Source organism: Sphaeramia orbicularis, chromosome 19 (assembly GCF_902148855.1).
Source record: "Sphaeramia orbicularis chromosome 19, fSphaOr1.1, whole genome shotgun sequence".
Classification (NCBI taxonomy): Eukaryota; Metazoa; Chordata; class Actinopteri; order Kurtiformes; family Apogonidae; genus Sphaeramia; species Sphaeramia orbicularis.
Genome location: NC_043975.1, coordinates 32,685,665 through 32,704,745, shown reverse-complemented (window position 1 = coordinate 32,704,745; position 19,081 = coordinate 32,685,665). Strand labels below are relative to the sequence as shown.

The window sequence follows — 19,081 nt, the reverse complement described above, 5'->3', positions numbered from 1 at the left end:
TACTCTTATCTTTTCCAGGGTCATGAGGAGTCAATACAAGTTGACACTGAGCAAGAGTTCAGAAAGGGGTCACCAGTTCATCACATCAGCGATGAAGCTGCACAACACTGGAGTGCAGGAACAAACTCTCGCTGACACAAAGAATATGCTCATCTGTTGTGCTGGGAGTTGGACTCATGTTGACATTAGCCAGCTGTTTTACTAATCTAACAGTAGCTAATGCAGCACACTGACGAAGATGTAGACAAAAAAAAAAAAAAAAGATTCTCCTAAGCCAAGAAAAAGCCAACCCAAATCTACAAAGAAATCAGGCTGTTTTCATGGATGCAGGAAAGTGACAGTTCTTCTGTCAGTAATAGGAATGGTTAATGTCAACAAATGACCGGCTACCATTACAAATCTCACATATACACACAACAATGTGCAAATCTTCCATTGCATACCTTTAATAAATCTTATTTCCACATCCTGTGGCAGATCTTGGATTAAAGTAGAAAGACAGAAGACAGTGTAGCTCAGATTCTCGCTTTATTGGTCAACTTGATGAAAGACTACAAAACGAATTCACAAAAAATCTCTTTCAAGTAATCAAATCTGTACAAACCTAAACTGTATGGGTTTTTGTTTTTTTGTTTTTTTTTGTTTTTTTACAGCTCTGGCTCATATGAATCTGAAGAGTTGTATACATGTGTGTTTGTGAGAGTAAGCTCTTCTTTGCTTTTGTAAGACAAGGTGACATTCTTCTTCCTATTCAAGGATAACGAGACGCCACAGTCAGATAGGCAAGTCAGAGCATGCACACACATGCACACATGTACACACTTGTGTTTGAGATTTTACAGTACAGAGGACAGGGAAAACAAAACACTCCCCCCCTCCACAAATACACACACGCGACCTGCTGGCAGAGGTTTGCTGCTAAGTTCATCACATAAGCAATCTCTGAGCATCTCCCAAACCCTGCTTTTTCAGTCAAAATTACTGTACAGACACACAATGTGGTTTCAACCTTTCCACGGGAAGAGTGGTAAGAGGGGAAAGTATAAATTTCTAATACTCTCACACAAAATGTACATGTGCACACATGATTTTAATGCTCACTGGCAGACACCTGTTGTCCCGCCGTGCGCACGCACGCACGCACTCACTCAGACAATTCATAACATTAAATGTTTTAAGAAGTACAGATAAAAAAGGAAAAAAGCCCTGGGTATAGGTTTGATTTCTGGCTGTTTGGTGAAAGAAAGGAGAAGAGAGGTAGAGAGGACAGGAGGGATGGGTTGAGGTCAAGGGCAAACTACTGGTGTCATTTCTTAGCTTTCCTGGGGGGAGTGACTGGGCGACCAGAGCCCATGCCACCCCCACCACCGTAGAACAGTTTCTTGTCTGCAGGTTTGAGAATCTGTAAAAGGGAAGCCAAGGGGAAGAAAACATCAGTAATGTGCAACATCAAAAACAGTGCAAGATGGAAAAAACAGTTAAGAGCCAGTTTTTCAATTTCATCACTAGTCTTTATAAAATATTTATCCCTTACCTGGAATGAGCACATGAGGGTCTCGTCTACACTCATCATCGCGCCGGCATTGTCAAATTCGCCACAGTAGTTTGGGGCTGAGAACAGTGTAACCAGCTGCCTCTTTGCAAAGAACTCATACCCATCCTCAACAACCTGAAACCATAATAAGGTCAACAATATAGATGGTTTCCTACATTTCTGCTCAATAAATAAAAAAAGTAAACCTTGGTCTAAATGTGCATTACAAGAATACATATCTACCATCTCTATCATTCATACTGCCTACCTGCTGATCAGGAAAACTGGGCTGAAATCCAACTGCGCTCAGGTGGTTAAATGATTTTCTGCTGCTCCCTGGTGCTACATTGTCCAAATATTTCAGCAGTCCCTCCTGACTTAATATAAACTGATACTTGCAGAAGATTTATTGCTTAAAATGCTAAACTTGCATAAACTTTGCAGGGTGTGTTTAAACAGACAGTAACACAACTATATTAAATACTATGACAAAACTTCATGGCAATTTATCCTCTTTACTGAACCATCTCTGTAAAGGTTTCATTACCTTTCACATTATCGTCTGTATACACTTTTTCCTGTTCTTCAAAACCATAGCATCAAAATCAGTCACTAACCTGATGGGCCCGACAAATGAGGTCCATGTCGTGTTTGTGGAGGAACTTTGTGACCACATCTGCGCCAAAAGTGAAGGAGACGCCACGGTCGTTCTCACCCCAGCCCAGCACATCTTTGTCTGGGTCTGCCCAAAGCAAGTCACAGAGTAGGCCCTGGTCAGGCACATCAGTGGGGCGCATGACCCTTCGCACCTGTTCCATAGACTGGAGGTCTGGGGATAGGCCTGGAGAAGAAAACAGACCAACCTTAGACAAATCCGAACTCAGTACTGTATCACTCATGTAGGTCTGCAACTACTCATTTTTCATGTATTAATTACTTTAATTAATCAAGCTGTAAAATATCACACATTTCAGCTCACAGCACATTCTTTTAATAGCTTATTTTATCTGACCAACAGCTCAAAACTAACATGCTAAGAAGACGAAAACATTTTGAAGTCTCTTAAATATAAATTAAAATTCTACAATTATCTGTAAAATGTAGGAGCATGGTGGTTTCCATTAGTTATTAGAAACTCTTTTTTTGCACCACAGGTTGGATTCTGACCTTCTAATTTTAGTAGTGCTTAATCTACTTTTTCTATTTTCAACATAATGTATTCTTCACCAATAATTTTTAAAAACACATTTAGCCAATATCTGTATCGTAAATGCTGTAGGATTGTAATGTATGTGTGAGAAGCCAGTATTAGTTTTAACTTGAAACAAAAAGTTCAACAATACCAGAGTCGTGTGCAACTTTGATTTAAGGATTACTTTATAATGTTGCCACCCACTATCTCTTAGAAATAGGTGGAGCTAGAAAAAGAGTTAAATTTTGTCATCAAATAGGGCCCAAAGAAGGGACAGATGTATAGAAAAACCCCAAAACTAGTACTTCAGATCCAACACAGTCCTGTAGGTCTTGGACAGTAAAAACAGAGCTGAGGCGTGCAGTCTGGACAGGAGCCAAAGGAACTGTTTGATGAGTATACCTCCATGGCAACAGAAGATCTTCTCATCAACAATGGCTGCAACAGGCAAACAGTTGAAGCAGTCGGTGAAGGTCTTCCACAGCTTAATGTTGTATCGCCTCTTACCTGTGAGAGAGGGAACGCTTACTTAGTCACAATCTTATCTTGAAGCCATAAAATCTCAGCAGCTGCGTGTATTGCATCACAATAGCAACTACATTTTACATAATCCAATCCCTGCAAATAGCTGGGAAAGGCATGTGATTAATCACAGCTCATACTGCCTGATCATGCCCGTTAGCCTGAAGCCTGGTGTACAGACTGGTGATATGTGTGTTAGCTTATTTACCTCTAGGTCAAATAATGAATAGTTCCAACTCAAAATCATGCTTTGTTACTAATGTGTGCACTGTGTCTGAGTACAGTTCTTTTAGTGAAGTAAGAGACAAGGCAGACTTGTTTATAAACTACATTAAACTCTCAGGCAACAGCTGACATGACCAAGAGGACATGCATTTAGATTTTCGCTCAACAATCACTTCATCTGCAGAGCTATGTTATTCTTAGCTGCCAATGGCTGAACATGCCTGGAAAATGTCTTGTAAACTGTGGTGGTTATCAGCCAGCAGAGCAAAAAAATAAAAATAAAAAAAAAACTGATGCCTTTTTTACCAAGAAAATCCTTCACTCACTATGTTTTTTTTTTCTTTAAATGATCGTGAGTGATAATGTTTGAAACAGGATCCTTTTTGAACACTTACATTTTTAAGGGTGTGTTAGCAACATCTGCCTTGTTGGCATCTACTAATTTGAAAGATAAATTGGTAAAAACAAAACCTGGGTGTATGGTATGATGATATGCACAAATGCAATGTGTCTTACACTCATCATAGAAGCCATATATTCTGTTGATTGAGGCGCACTCGTGGTTTCCTCTCAGCAGGAAGAAGTTCTCAGGGTACTTGATCTTGTAAGCCAACAACAGGCAGATGGTCTCCAGTGACTGCTTGCCTCTATCTACATAGTCTCCAGGAACAGGTAGTTGCTCTCTGGTGGAAATCCCCCATACTCAAACAGCCTCAGAAGATCGTAGTACTGCCCGTGAACATCACCTGGTGAAACAAACAGTATAACAGGAAAGAACAATGTTATGTATTGCAGTATTGGTCAGGGGTGTGATTATCAAGCTGTGTGTTATGTGCAAAACAAACGGTGAGAGACTTGGATAGAGGCACAACACCACCTGGCACAGTGCAAAATTAACACTCCCACCACGACTGAGTGTGTATTATTTTAAGTAAACACTGTGCTGTTCTGGTGTTGCTTTACTTGTGTAATTGCTGTTTTTTGCAATAATAAGAAGACTAAACAAATGTGCTTTAAACATGAACATGCTGATGGTTCTTACTGCAGTGGAAACCTGGCTACATCCTAAGATCTGACTAATGTTTGTCTTAGCTAGTGTTTATTAAGTGGCATCAGCAAATCTGGAGAGACGTGAAGTGCAAAACAGCAATGTACTGGCAAGATTACTATAACAGGTTGTCACTTAAGTTCAGTAATTACATGACATGATCATGATGATGCATTTTGGCTGTCTCAAGAATTTTCCTAAACACTATTGCAGACCACATTTGAAAATTCCCTCATCGCTAAAGAACACAACTAAACCTCACCACAAATCTTAAGAGGTGCCTCAAGTTCAAGCAGGATTGGCTGGCTGAGAAAGATCTCCCGGGATTTCAGACAAAGACCACGGATTTCATTCTCTGTCAGCTGAACATTTTTGCCAGGTCTGGAGCCTTTAACTGTAAGGAAAAGCAAGAGTTAGCTTGCAAAACAACAAACAGCAGTGTATGTTACACTTTACAGTGCATTATTTACAACTGTATCTTCCACGTAGCGTAGAAAATGACACCCACCAAAATTTTGAAAAAAGAGAAAATATCACTGAAAAGATAGTTTGCATCTCTTAGCAATATAGGTCAACTTACCATATACACTATTTGGAAGCGAAAATGTGCTCCTTGAAACAACATTATATCAGTCAGGGAGCCCTTAGAATTACATAACACGTATTTGTTTGATTTACAGGTTATGAGCTAAAGAGGAGTTCAAATCTGCATTTGATCCTCTTACAACAAAAATGGAGTGCTGAGCTTTTCTCGGTCAAAACAACTCTGAAAACTCACATTTCTACCAATAAGTTCCAGTGTATTTTTCTCCATCTCTAATTTACACCATAAGCAGAAAGAGCAACAGTTTTAAGACACTTAAAAACTATACAAAGGGCGTCTCTGTAAAATATACAGATTCTGAAACCACTCGTGACTTTAGGAGATTACCTGGGGTGATTTGACAGATATTGTGGCAGTGACATTTTCAGTAAACAAAATAAATATTTGATAACTCGATAGTTAAAGAAGCCGAATAAAAATAAATATTGACATTTTGGAATAAGTAGTGTGTGTTTTTTTAACCCAAATTAACCGAGGCTCACAAATGTACACAATAAATAGCTGTTACATAGTTAACAATCAACAAGAGATGAACTTAACTAACGTTAGCTAACCTAAGCGGCTATCGTTGTCTAGCCCCTTCAGTGAAGTTAGCTAAAATGGCTACCTCGATGGATAAATATCAAGCGAAGTGATCCGTCTTACCTTCCAACAGACGCTGTATAATGGAGTCGATGTTAAGTTTATCAGCTTCTGCCATACTATTTCTTTCTTCTGTCGGTTTCTAAAAACTCCAATGAATCAAATATGTAGAAAATGTAAATGCTAACTGGCTACCCAGTTACCGTTAGCTCAACTAGTTTAGCGTTAATCGGCTATCGATGGTCAGCTAGCTAGCTAACCTTGGGACAGAATCGGCAACCTCAAAATTTGAGGCTGGGTGCTGAATTGTAGAGGATCTGATGGCTGGCATGTACTTAAAAATCACAGTAGTCAACTATTTTCCATGAGATATTCGAAATCGCCCTGAATATGGATATTTTCTTGTGCCGACTCTGTTCCTGCCGTAGGTACTAGCACCATGCCATCGACAAAAAAGAGCGTACGAGCGTTAGCTCAAAGAGAGCCTCAACGGAAGTGGCCCGACGCTTTTTGAACTCCTATTGGTCAGTTCTGCCAATAGGCGGCTTTGAAAGGGGCTTGATGTCTTCGTTGATTGGCCACTTTTGACGTCGGTCAGTATTTACTTATCTCAAACCAGAATGTAAAATAACAATAATTCACGGCTCTGTGTCATAGTTTTGCAGTGAAAAGTTGAAGGTTTTATCAAACAACGCAAAATAAAGCACATTTCTCCACATCTACTTGGTTATTCGCGTTTGTATCGCTTTGTATTTGTTGCGCAGTAAAGCGACACCCACGGAAGTGACCAAGATAGGAAGAACTGACGACGTATTTTGGCATGACGCAATGTCCTAGCGCCTGGCAACGTCTGCTGAGTGATTCATTCTGAAGTTCAGAGATGGCATAGCTAGTTTGATAGTTAACTGTAAGATCAATATGACTCCAAATCGGATTAATGCCGACTATTTTATGAAAGTGGTATAAGTTCTTAGAAGGTAACACATAAACATCCAGTCATGAAGTTGATCCATAAAGACATTGAAAAAGACAATGCCGGGTGAGTGACTGACGTTAGCTCATGCTAGCAAGCTAATCAGCATGCGATTTGCAGCCGAGTGTACATGTGTGAACTTTAGCCCTGTTTTGAGTCCACATGTGTTTATGTTCATCCGAGACTTTTGAATACGAATTGTTATTTTTTAATTATTAAAACAAAATATTCACTCTTACGACAGACCTGTTGTGATAATGGCAGTAAACGTTGTGATTAGCCTCAATAACAAACCGAGCCACTCACTTTTTAGCGATGTTTACTAGCAGTATTAGCAATATGTTTACTGGTTGTTATAACAGTCTGATAAAGAAAGCTAGTGTTGGGTTGTACTCTACCACAATTTATTCAGTCATTGTGGTTGTGGGGATGAGTCTTAATTATTGCATAGAGTACATTATTATAAAAAAGTACATTATTATAATGTGACTGCTTGTATGTATCTTTTCAGTCAGGTCACTCTTGTCCCAGAGGAAGCAGAGGATATGTGGCACACATACAACCTGCTGCAAGTGGGGGACAGTTTGAGAGCCTCCACCATCAGGTAATGTATTTACAATGTAATTGTGACCCTAAATAAAAACTAAAGTCTTGATTGATATCTTGGTTTGTCAGTCCCAGAGAGAACAATGTTGTTTTTGTGAGCTGCTTGGCCAGAGCAGTGTCTTTCTTCAGCAGTTTAATTTTTATATCAGACAGTGAGGGTTCAAATTGGTCTGTCTGTCTTTGTACACAGCTGTTTATTCTCATTTATTTGGAGTCCCTCAGTGTTTTATCTTTCTCTCACCGTCCTCCACTCTTTCTGTGTGCTTGTCAATGTGTCACTTTGCTTTTGTCTCATGCATACAAAGGCACACAAATAAAATCTGCATCCTTGTTCCCACAGAAAAGTGCAGACTGAGTCCAACACTGGAAGTGTGGGCAGCTCCAGAGTTCGAACTACCCTGACTATATGTGTGGAGACTATTGATTTTGACTCCCAGGCCTGTCAGCTGAGAGTAAAGGGCACTAACTTAGAGGAGAACCAATATGTTAAGGTGTGATATATTTTAACACCTTTATTCTTGTTGCAGTGTCACATTTTGTGTAGTTTAAAGTGACACAGAGTAATACAATCAAAACAAAACTTTAGCTTAACTGCACACATTGCATGTGTTTAAAGTCAGCTCTACTCTAAATTATAAGTTGTATAGGAAATTCTATCGACATGTTTTCTTTATTGCGGTTAATTTTATTGTCTCTTTAAAAGGGCAAGAAATGGTAATTGTGATCTCTTCTTCACTCCTCAGATGGGGGCTTACCACACTATTGAGCTTGAGCTCAACAGGAAGTTCACTCTTGCTAAAAAGAGTTGGGACAGTGTTGTGCTGGATCGAATTGGTAAGCAATAGTTTATTTCATTCACATTCAAACATAGCAAAAAGATTTTCTCTTTGTCCTGGTTTATTTTGCACTTATTTCCTTTTTGCCAGTAAACCAGGTCTTGTAAACACCTGAGTCATGTCAACTCTTATGCGTCTTGTTTATCAGACAGAATATGATGGTCGTTAGCACCTGCACATTCAGTGGTCAAACTTTAAGAATTTACCTCCTTATATGTATTAAACTACATTTCCAGTCACATTCTGTATCTAATTCAGATTATTTCTTGTTCACAATAGACCTCTTGACTGCACATTTACAGACATTTCTGTTGTTCTTGCATAAGTAAAATAAACCATACCAGTCCATGCAGAGATCACACGAAGTATGTTTGCTTGTCTTCCTTACAGGGGATGATTTTATCAAAGACTACTATAATATATATATATATATATATATATATATATATATATTTTTTTTTTTTTTATACTGTGATGACACAGATGAAACATAGACCCTCATCTATTGTAAATTAAATCCTCTTTGTTTGAAACATTGTTTACAGATAAATATGAGTTTATACATTGATGACCATGGTGAAGATACACAATGTTGTGAATCAGCTATGTAACTGTCTTCTTTTCACATGCATAAATCATTTGTTTAAATAATTTTCAGGATGGGTGTAGACTGGAACTAATCAGTCTTGTTCTATCCTACCTCTGTTTAAATTACCGTTTCACTCTGGTTACATAATTTGGTTTTGATTTTATCAGGGCAGGTTTTCTTTCAAGAACAGTGATCATAACTCTTTTTCTCAACCAGCAAAGATGTCATGTTCTAATAGGAACAGATTATGGAGAAACCAGTGGGAGGCTCACAGCTGACAGATGGAGTTTGTGTATTTGAAGAAGTCTACATTTATTAATTCATTCACTGCAATTTCTACTGTAATTGTTCCCCATAATAATCAGCACAACATTGTAAATTTTAATTTCTTGGTGAAACTCTTAGCTATAACCTGGAGCTACCAGTTTCTTCACTAGCAAAACATCATAACTATTTAAAAAATGACATAGAGATTAATAGTTAAACTTTTTGTGTTGTGTTGTTTTCAGAGCAGGCTTGTGATGTGACACAGAAGGCAGATGTGGCAGCTGTAGTAATGCAGGAGGGTCTTGCCAATCTTGTTCTGGTGACACCTGCCATGACTCTCCTAAGGGCAAAAGTGGAAGTCACAATCCCTCGCAAGAGGAGAGGAAGCTGCACTCAGCATGAGAAGGTAGATTAGGACTCTGAACTTCAAAAGCAAATAACATAAATCTATTGAAATCTATAGATAGACAGATTAAATGGAAAGGGGGATGGAGTGATCTGAAAATCAAGACAGCGAGTCTAGGAAGCGTGTTGGACTGTAAAACTTGATACCCCTGTTTTGAATTAAGATATAGATATATTATATGTATGATATTTGAAATGTGTTAGCTTGCATTGGATAAGCACATGAAAGTAAAGTAAATCTATATCCATATTCAGTGCTAACCACTTATAGTAATAGTTTGCTTCTATGGATCAAATAAAGGGACAGAATCATGCTTGTGCAACTGCTCTTGAAATAATGAATGAAGCTGGGGCTGCATGCACAAATCATTTTCTCTTCATAAAAAACAACAAAATCCAAATGATGTGTACCTTTTGGCTAATGAGAGGCCATGTAATGCTCCAATGCTGCAGGGAACAGGCAGAGAGTCCACAGTGAGTCTATGAGAGAACAGTTTATAGGAATTTTGTGTTAAAGAAACTGCATGGGAGTGGGCTGGAGGAAACCATAACTATATGCAACTAGGTGGGCATAGTTATAATAGCATACATGTGTAATGTAACAGGTACAGAAATATCTATCTGTATTTGTATTTATTAAGTACAACTACCAGCAGCTTAAGGTAAACATTCCCCATTAATTCTAAATTTAATGGCTGACAAATGAAAGACTTGGATGTTATGAACATCTTGTTTAAACACTATGACCTGGACAGATGTGATGACTAAAAGCAGTTTTCAGTGTGTTTTGATAATATGCAATACATGTGTCAAAATAAACTTTACTTATATTTGTGTGTATTTACTTTTATTAGCATCTTCTTATTTTATAGAATGTATTTTTTATCAGATGCTTCATTTGGAAGATGCAGAGAGACATCAGTGTATTGATACATAACAGTTATGTCTAGTCATAAGAGAAAGGTGCTGTCTTCTTATATCCACGCAGTAACTTAACGTCCATTAGCAGCTAGATCCGTTGTGTCTGTCAGGTTGACTGATGCTATAATGTCTGCATCTCTGTGCGCAGGCACTCGAGAGGTTTTATGAGGCTGTGATGCAGGCAATTCTTCGGCACATCAATTTTGACGGTACAGCTGTTGTGTGAACACTCACGTGTACTCTAATACATGCACATGTTTGCTCTTGCTTCGTGTCACTCATACACTTCTCCCTTTATAGTTTATTGTTCCGTTTCTCATTTGCTGTGTCACTTCCATGACTTCCATCAGTGGTGAAGTGCATCCTGGTGGCCAGTCCAGGGTTTGTGAAGGACCAGTTCATCGCCTACCTCTTCAAAGAGGCGGTGCGACAAGACAACAAGACACTATTGGAGAACCGACCCAAATTCATGTTGGTCCACTCATCATCAGGTCATAAGTATTCACTCAAAGGTAAAGAGATGGTTAATTCTGAAAATGAAATAATCATATTTCATCACAGGATGAAAACCTACTGACGTACTTTGTGTTTTTGCAGAAATCCTGTCTGATCCCACTGTGACAAGTAGACTTTCTGATACCAAGGTGACTATGGGGGTGCTCTGATTTGTCAGCTTGAGTTGTGTGACATAACTGAAACAAAAGACCTATCTGTACTATACTGCTTTAATTAGTGTTTTTATGTATACATTTTCAGGCAGCAGGAGAAGTAAAAGCGCTGGAGGACTTTTACAAGATGCTCCAACATGAGCCTGACCGAGCATTCTATGGGTGAGTGATGGACCATAACAGTAGCGCACATCTATGAATCCTCATTTGTGAACACCAGTGACCAACAACCTTTCCATCTGCGTTCTCACAGACTGGCTCATGTGGAGAAAGCTACCGACGCCTTGGCAGTTGACACCCTTTTGATAAGTGATAAGCTGTTCAGGTACATACGCAGAGATAAGCTTCTTTTCTTTATTTCAAACACATAATGCAGGCATATATTTTCTGCCACATGCATTTTGTCTTTCTGAATTCTGCAAGATTTTTAGCGTGCCACATGTTCTTCAGGGTAAACTGTTTGTGATGAATTGTGCATTAGTTGTCAGGGGTTTTTGGATGATCATTTTAATGCAAGTAAAAACAGAATAAGCAGCATACTATAATCTCACATGAGATGGCTGTAAATGTCACATGCGTCTGCAGATCCTGAAAGTCTTAAATGTCTTACATTAATTTCTATAAATATTAGGCTACAGAAGTCATAGAATACAACAGTAATTTTAATTTGTGAAGTTTTTAACATCACAAACATTTGACTTGATTTGATTAGATTTATCCATCTTTTAGTGTCTTTAATATCCACATTTCTCACGCTATAAAGCTTTAAACCTACAACTGAATGTCTATAGTCTTTTTATTTTATACTTGAACTTACCTCGGCCACACTAAGACTGATCTAACTCACCGTAATAAGCATATTTTGACAAAAATCCTACTTCAGCACACCACTATATATTTACCTTTATATTTACCTGCAATGCTTTGTCTTAAATGTGGAAAAATTATCTGAAAAAGTTGTCTGAAACCTTTAGACACCGATTCTCAGTTCCTCACATTGTCCCTGATGTATGTACACAGTCAGGGACAAACAGACCTATTTTGTGATTTTATTCATATGATTTTATGTCTTCATGCACCTCCAGACATCAGGACGTCCCCACAAGGAGTCGTTATGTTCGATTGGTGGACAACGTGAGAGACAATGGCGGCAATGTCAGGTACCGGTTACATTCAGAGACAACATGTTTACATGCGCAAGAACTTTGAATATCATAACTAACAAAATGAAATTGTGATTATGAAGATCTTTTTTGGTTCTCTCCAAATAAACGGATGTTGTCAAGTTGTGATTCTCAGTGACAGGCAATGATATTGTTAGATTTGATATTAATACAAGAAACGTCTGCGTAAAAGGCACTAGTTTCATGCGTCATCATTCACCCAGACAATGACTTTTTCCTTTTCATGCAGGATATTCTCAAGCCTTCATGTCTCTGGTGAACGTAAGTAAAGAAACCACTTAGATACATTTGAAATTAGGGATGTCCGATAATATCGGCCCACCGATATTGGCATAAAAATGTAATATCGGTGAATATCGTTATCGTTTTTTTGCCTATCATTAAAACCGATAAAATAATGCCTTGATTTCACCGGCATTTACCGACATGTAAATGAAGCATTGTTTGTAGCTGAAGGAAATGTGCAGTTTTCAAAATTGTACAGTAGAGTTGCCACACTGTAATAGACTCATGGAGGGAGGGAGAGAAAATAAATAAATATGGCATTTTTTCCCACAACTTAAGTTGAAGTATGTATTCTTTGCACAGACAGTGTTTACATTTTGAAAGCCTTGTTGCATTTGAGAATGCATCCAATGGGGCATCACAATAAAATTAGGCATGATGTGTTAATTCCATGACAGGAGATATGTGATGTTACCTAAAATTAGTTTAATATCCCACATATATCGGCAGCGGTATCGGTAGATGTTGGAATCAGAAATTAAGCGTTGGACAATATTGGCATATCGTTTTTTGGCAAAAAAGCCAATATCAGACATCCCTATTTGAAATATATTATAGTAACTTTTGTGAGTGTAAACATCCTGTGTGACATTTGGTGTTCACCCCATATTACTAGTATAGTAGAAGAATCTTTATTTTTCAATATACTGTACAAGTAGACATGCAACACACACCGACATTGGCCCTCAGCTTTTAACCCATCACTAGCTGAACATGCAGGAACAAACCACACACTGTAGACTAGGAGCAGTGAACTCTCTTTTCTGGGACCCAGAGAGAAAATAACAGGTTAAGTGCCTTGCTCAAGGACACATTTTTCTCTGCAAGTCCGGGAAATCAAATCAGCAATTCCAACTTTGTATATAAACCTTCTGTATAAGCCTAATAATAGTTTAATTATACATGTGTAGTGTTCCTAATGAAGAAGAAGAGGGGACTTTCGTCAGATTATTTCATTTTTGCATATTATTGCAGTTCTGTTTGCTTTTTGGCTTTGGAAGTAAAGACTGCACAGAACAGATCTGAGATAAGTACCAAATGTAAAATGCCTTCTACGGAAATATACAAAGAATTTACTGATGATGACGGGTAACCATATTTAAGTGAAGTACCTTGAGATAAATACACATAAATAGATGGTATGATTAATGGATGTGGTCACATTTCAACAGCAGAGACAGTAACACAAAATAACTACCAGTAACTCAAACAACTGCAATAAGGACTCATGTCAGTTGTTTTAGTGACTAATTGTAATTCTTTACTTAAAGGGGTCATATTTTGCTAAACTCACTTTTATTAGTCTTTGGTACATTTATTTGTGTATTTGGACCCTAATAGTACAAGAAGTTTGAATTTAAACCCTCCAGGTTCTGCAAAGCTATCTTTATATTAATTTTGGAAAAAATCAAGTGGATTTCTACAACCCGTTTTAATTCGTGGTTAATTTGCTACGTCTATAACTAGTTACGTCACTACATTTGCACATATAAGGTCAAGACTTCCAACGAACATTTCTCAGAGTACGCCATAACTGTTTGTTAACAGCAGCAGTTGTAGTCCATACTGAAAATATGTCCAAACTTCGAGCAGATTACCTAAATTGTTCATTTGTTGGTAGAATGGGACAGAGCAGCACAGCCAACAACCTGGACCTGTGGAGTGTAATTACTGAAGAATTTAAACCCAAGCATAGCATTTACAGTTTCTGTAGACCACAGGGAAATGATTTAAAAAGCATAATTCCATTTAAAAAAGCAAAATATCACCCCTTTAACATCTGGCAAGTTATATTACAACTGTATAAGATGTAATAACCAGTATGAGTATGACACCAAAATTACAAGCAAGAAATGACTGTAAATGCTTTGAGTAGTGTGTTGAAAGATATGGTCATTTTATCCAAGTGGACTGATGTCACCACACTCTGACATTATGTTTTAGAATTGACTCAGCTGAGCGGAGTGGCAGCCATCTTGAGGTTTCCCATCGCTGACCTATCAGAGCCCGAGGATGACAGCAGCTCAGATGAAGACTAACTTACAGGAATCAGAGCAAATGGACCCGCCACTGGGAGAAAAGAAGCAGAAGGACGTCATCTGGTGACGCACAAAGCAAAAGAATGCAAAGACTTTGTGTGTTGTAAAACAATAAAGCTGCTCCGATAAGGCCTGTATTTTCCACATCTGGAACATCCACACCTCCCTCAGATAATTAACACACTTTTACTGAAGTCGCCATTATTTCACTTTTAATGCAGTTTTTGGTGGTTTGATGTTTTTGGTTTGAAGGTGACTGTGTCTCCAAAAAGTGACGGAAAGCTAACACATAAAAACTCAGCAGTTTTTTGAGAATGTCAGCGAAAAGGAAATGTAACACTTGGTGCCAAATCAGGATAAAAAAACATCTGAGGGTTTAATTAGCATGACTTTGTTTCCAAATGTATATATACAGTATAACTTTCTTGCAATTAAACAACAGAAGCATTCAGTCAGTCTTGTTATTTCATTTTCCATACATCAATTAAAGTCAAGTGGGGACAAAGTATAAAAATATATAATTTATTACATATATTAATTACAGTTTACATTTAAAAATAACTTTTGGTTATGGGTATTTTTATGACCCAAAACTACTGCATTTCAGTAAACTAAAGCTCAAGTATTCTCAGGAATTCTTTTCACTGGTGTGGTTAAATTCCACAGTTATAACACTGTAACTTCCCCTTTTTTCTTCCTTCCCAGAATGTCACAGTATAAACTTCTCTTATGAAGAACTGATCACAGTGAATACAATCATTGTCAGCAGCTAGCACTTACGTCATTTTCTTGTATTGATATATATTTTAGACTCACAGTACATAGAGATACTCATGTCTTATTGAATCATATCTACCAATGCAGCCTTATACATGATGCACTTTGCTTTAATCAGCAGGACACTGGTAGGTTTTAATCCAAGCTAAATCCTCCAATGTGCCCCAGTGATAGTAGATAATTGAGCAAATAACCATAACGTGCATGATCTGGTGGCTGTTTCCCCAGTTGTCAAACAGACCGGGGCTGAAACGTTCTGGGATCTGGATGATGTTGACCACCCCACCCATGACAGCCAGAGTGTCCATGGTAACAAAGAGGCGCAGGGACTTTGGGCTGCCCACCCCACTGCCGTACACTCGGAACAAGAAGAGGCAGAAGCGGAACAGGGCCTGCCAGACAAAAGCCTGCAGGCGCAGGACGTTTGTGCGGGCCGTGGTGGCGCAGTAGATGCCATAGACTGACAGGAGGATGTAGGCCAGTAGGGCAGCCTGTTGCATGTTTGGGTAGCAGAGAAGAGTTATGTGGATGATGGGAAGTGCCCCTGATGATGAGAAGGAAGAAAATACTGTCAGTAAATGGTGCAAGAGAGTGAACAAAGAGAGGGAGGTGGAAGTGGGAGAGACATTTTGAAGTCAGTGTTTATTGGTGAGGGAAGTGAAAATGAAATTGTAATTGTCAGAAAAAGTAGCTTGATTGTAATTATAGCTGTTTTGCATTGTGGAGAGAAAAAGGAAATATAGGTAGACTCTACTTTGCAACAGTGCAAACACTTTCAATAACCGCAGACATGCAGTTGCTTTCTCTTTTTTCTAAAATACTTGAAAAGATGTACAAAATTAGATTACATTAGTGTCATACAAAAGAAGAAATGGATGAGTATCAGGATTGATTTGGAATTCATTTACATGTTCGGCATTACAAGTAATAGAAGAAGCAGCCATATATTTGAAGCAAGAAGTCATTAATTGATTGAAAACCTAATATAAAGCAAAAAGTGTTGAAATACTAGTTTGGAACAAAGAAAAGAACAATTTAGATTTTATTTCAGTACACATTTTGCGCTGTCCATGTGTTGTTGTACTTCTAGTTATTCTTTTCATATATAACTAACACTAAAGTACTGAAAAGAGCACATGCCAAGAAATACCAACAAACAAGTGAGTTTTGGAATGTAAACATTTAGTTGGTTAAAAAATAAAACAATTCTGTCATGTAAATGCAGAAATAGACTGTTACCTGGAAATCTAAGTTTATAAAAGGATCAAATGATTGACAGTCAAACTGAGTCTGAATATATGTCAGTGAGAGAACAGCGATGTCAGATGAACTGGGGAAGATCTAATGTTTGTCAGTGTTATGGGTCGAGAGGTGGACTTCAGACTTTAGAGTCGTACATGTATTATGTACCATACTTCAAAAAGTGAGGACTTGATTTTACGACTTCCATTGTAATGAATATACTTTAAGACCTCAGCACTAACAGGCATCAAACCTACCCAGAGTGTTAACTAAGCAGACCCCAAACATGTCCAGGGAGAGCAGGGTGTCGTACACTTGTTCTCCTCCCACATGGTTCATGAACACATGGTAGACCACTGAGCCCACAGTGGGAGAGATGCAAGCCAGGTAGTGGGCCACGCAGATCCACACACTCTCCACCTCCATCCATGGGATGTTGAAAGGAAGTAGCACCAAGAATAGGAAGAAAGGGATACCTGGAGGGAGAGGAGGATGGGAAAAAAAAAAAAAACCATTAGATGAGGCAATAGATGCAGTTTGAAACTTGCAGGGGTGTCAAACATGCAGCCTGCGGCCAAAACAAGCCCATTGAAGGGTCCAATTCAGTTCGTGGGGTGAATTTGTAGAAGATAACAGTCAAGGATGTCCAAATCATTTTAGTTCTGGTTCCACATACAAGAACAGTATGATCTCAAGTGGGTCAAACCAGTAAAATACTATCATAATAAAATTAATGACAACTTCAAATTTTTCTTAGTGTAAAAAAGTAAAATTACATAAACATATTTATATTTACAACCTATCCTTTCCCCCAAAAAATGTGAATAACCTGAACAAATATGAACATTGTCATAAGTGCAATTTTAACCAAATTCTGCCTGACACTAAATGTTTTGTGTATTTGTAGATCTACTATGATCTGTAACTTGTAATGCATATGTGTAAATGATTAACTGAGACATATTGTTGTTAAAAAATTATGTTTTCATCAGAACTTCCAGGTTTTCATGGTTGTCCATTTTATTGACGTTTTTAAAGGATTCTTTGTAGATGTAAACATTTTCATAACATAATTTTACTTTTTTCACTCTAAAACTGATAAAGTTTGGAGTTGACATCATATCTAGGTTATGTTATTTTACTGGTTCTGCCCACTTCAGATCATTTTGAACTGTACGTGGCCTCTGAACTAAAATGACTTTGACACCTCTGCTGTAGAGGATCTGTGAGACATCCCTTTTATCAAGGGTTTTACAGACAAGTTATTGCTGTTAGAGTTCATTTTTCATCCTAGTGTGCTATAAACAGGTGCAATAAAATATGACATTATGCAGAACATAACAACAATAATGGTTCCTCTGTTTGAACTGGGAACAATGTAAGAGATATTGCCATCGGTCCCATGTATAGAAAAACGTGAGTGACGCTTTAAACCTAATACCCTTCACTTCCCTTTAGTAAGAGTGTTAGTCTTAATTATCTTAGGAGGTTGGCCAAGGAGAAAATGGGGCACGAAAAGAGGCCTGCAGAAGTTCAAGGCCACAGTAGGTAGTTCTCAGATCATGCATATGCAGTTTATTTCTGCACAACTGATCTCACATTTTAACTCTTGAACATTCATCATTGTCGTAAATTAGACATTTTTGGAAACCACTTACAAAATCATACCCATATTTTCCTCCAGGACAAGTTGCATAAACACTTATATTATTATTTTTAATTAAAACTGAAAAGTGACAGCCGCCCAGCGACCTTTTAAATACCCAGTTAACAGCAGGATATTTCCAGGACAAGGATTCCCAGGGCAGATTAAAGCTAATACCCCATATCCTCATTACACACCTTACACAGAGTATGGCTGTAACTGGCTATAAGTGAGAGTCGTGGATATCTGTGACCTGTTCTGTTTGTACTTCCCTTGTACGAGCTGAGTGGAGGCAGGACAACAAGAACCTGCTCTGTATAATAGAATAAATTAAACATTTTAGTCCAGAATGGGAAGGATTGGGGATGACCCTTAAATGGAAAAACTCCAGCTAAAACCAAGAGCAGTTTAAGTTGCTGTCTGGACTTACCATGGGTGTAAATGTTGCCCAGCTCATTGTGCATGTAGAAGAGGCTCCTGAGGCATTCTTCAGCAGTTTGCACAGGTCGATAACCCGTCAGGACATATTTGTTGAACTGAAGGTGTGAAGGAGTCTTTGCAAATTCCAACAGCCGTGGTCCTTTGTAAAGCACCATAACGACTTCCTGCAGCCACTGCTCTTACATTTAGTTGATAAAGTTCCTTACCAGTCATATCCTAAAAAAGGCCACACGTTGGGTTCTGAGGAGTGGTCATGACCATGACTGCTGAAGCTGGAAATTGTGGTCTTTGAAACCCATCATGGGACAGGTGTAATTCAAAGTAGGCAACCTGTTGAGCTAACTAAGTGGCATGCTTTCAGTAGGACCAATCAGCTGCAGGCTCTTATTCCTAAGGGATAAAGCTGGAGTAATCCTTACAAAAAGCCACATGCACCAACACGGCTGCTCCCTGTCATGGTTCATAACTGACTCACACTTCAACTTCATCATGAATA

The 19,081-nt window shown here is 38.3% G+C and overlaps 3 protein-coding genes across 3 annotated transcripts; 1 reads left to right on the top strand and 2 right to left on the bottom strand.

Moving 5' to 3' along the window:
- Positions 1-511: 511 nt before the first annotated feature.
- On the bottom strand, positions 512-6,196 carry LOC115439555 (serine/threonine-protein phosphatase alpha-2 isoform). The gene is given in 8 exon segments (XM_075353539.1): positions 512-1,402; positions 1,535-1,669; positions 2,152-2,375; positions 3,129-3,233; positions 3,990-4,139; positions 4,142-4,219; positions 4,784-4,915; positions 5,771-6,196. Coding segments are annotated over 8 exon segments (975 nt in total). The 5' UTR covers positions 5,826-6,196; the 3' UTR covers positions 512-1,306.
- Positions 6,197-6,525: 329 nt separating this feature from the next.
- Positions 6,526-14,931, top strand: pelo (pelota mRNA surveillance and ribosome rescue factor). The gene is made up of 13 exons (XM_030163413.1): positions 6,526-6,746; positions 7,192-7,284; positions 7,627-7,777; positions 8,030-8,120; positions 9,221-9,384; positions 10,453-10,513; positions 10,655-10,816; positions 10,902-10,948; positions 11,061-11,134; positions 11,226-11,297; positions 12,058-12,132; positions 12,386-12,417; positions 14,386-14,931. The coding sequence occupies exons 1-13, from the start codon at positions 6,706-6,708 to the stop codon at positions 14,478-14,480; spliced, it is 1,158 nt and encodes a 385-aa protein (XP_030019273.1). The 5' UTR covers positions 6,526-6,705; the 3' UTR covers positions 14,481-14,931.
- Positions 14,932-14,986: 55 nt separating this feature from the next.
- paqr4b (progestin and adipoQ receptor family member IVb) lies at positions 14,987-18,906 on the bottom strand. Its single transcript, XM_030163416.1, has 3 exons — positions 18,575-18,906; positions 16,757-16,975; positions 14,987-15,801 (listed from the first exon to the last, which is right to left on the bottom strand). The coding sequence occupies exons 1-3, from the start codon at positions 18,738-18,740 to the stop codon at positions 15,368-15,370; spliced, it is 819 nt and encodes a 272-aa protein (XP_030019276.1). The 5' UTR covers positions 18,741-18,906; the 3' UTR covers positions 14,987-15,367.
- Positions 18,907-19,081: the final 175 nt, after the last annotated feature.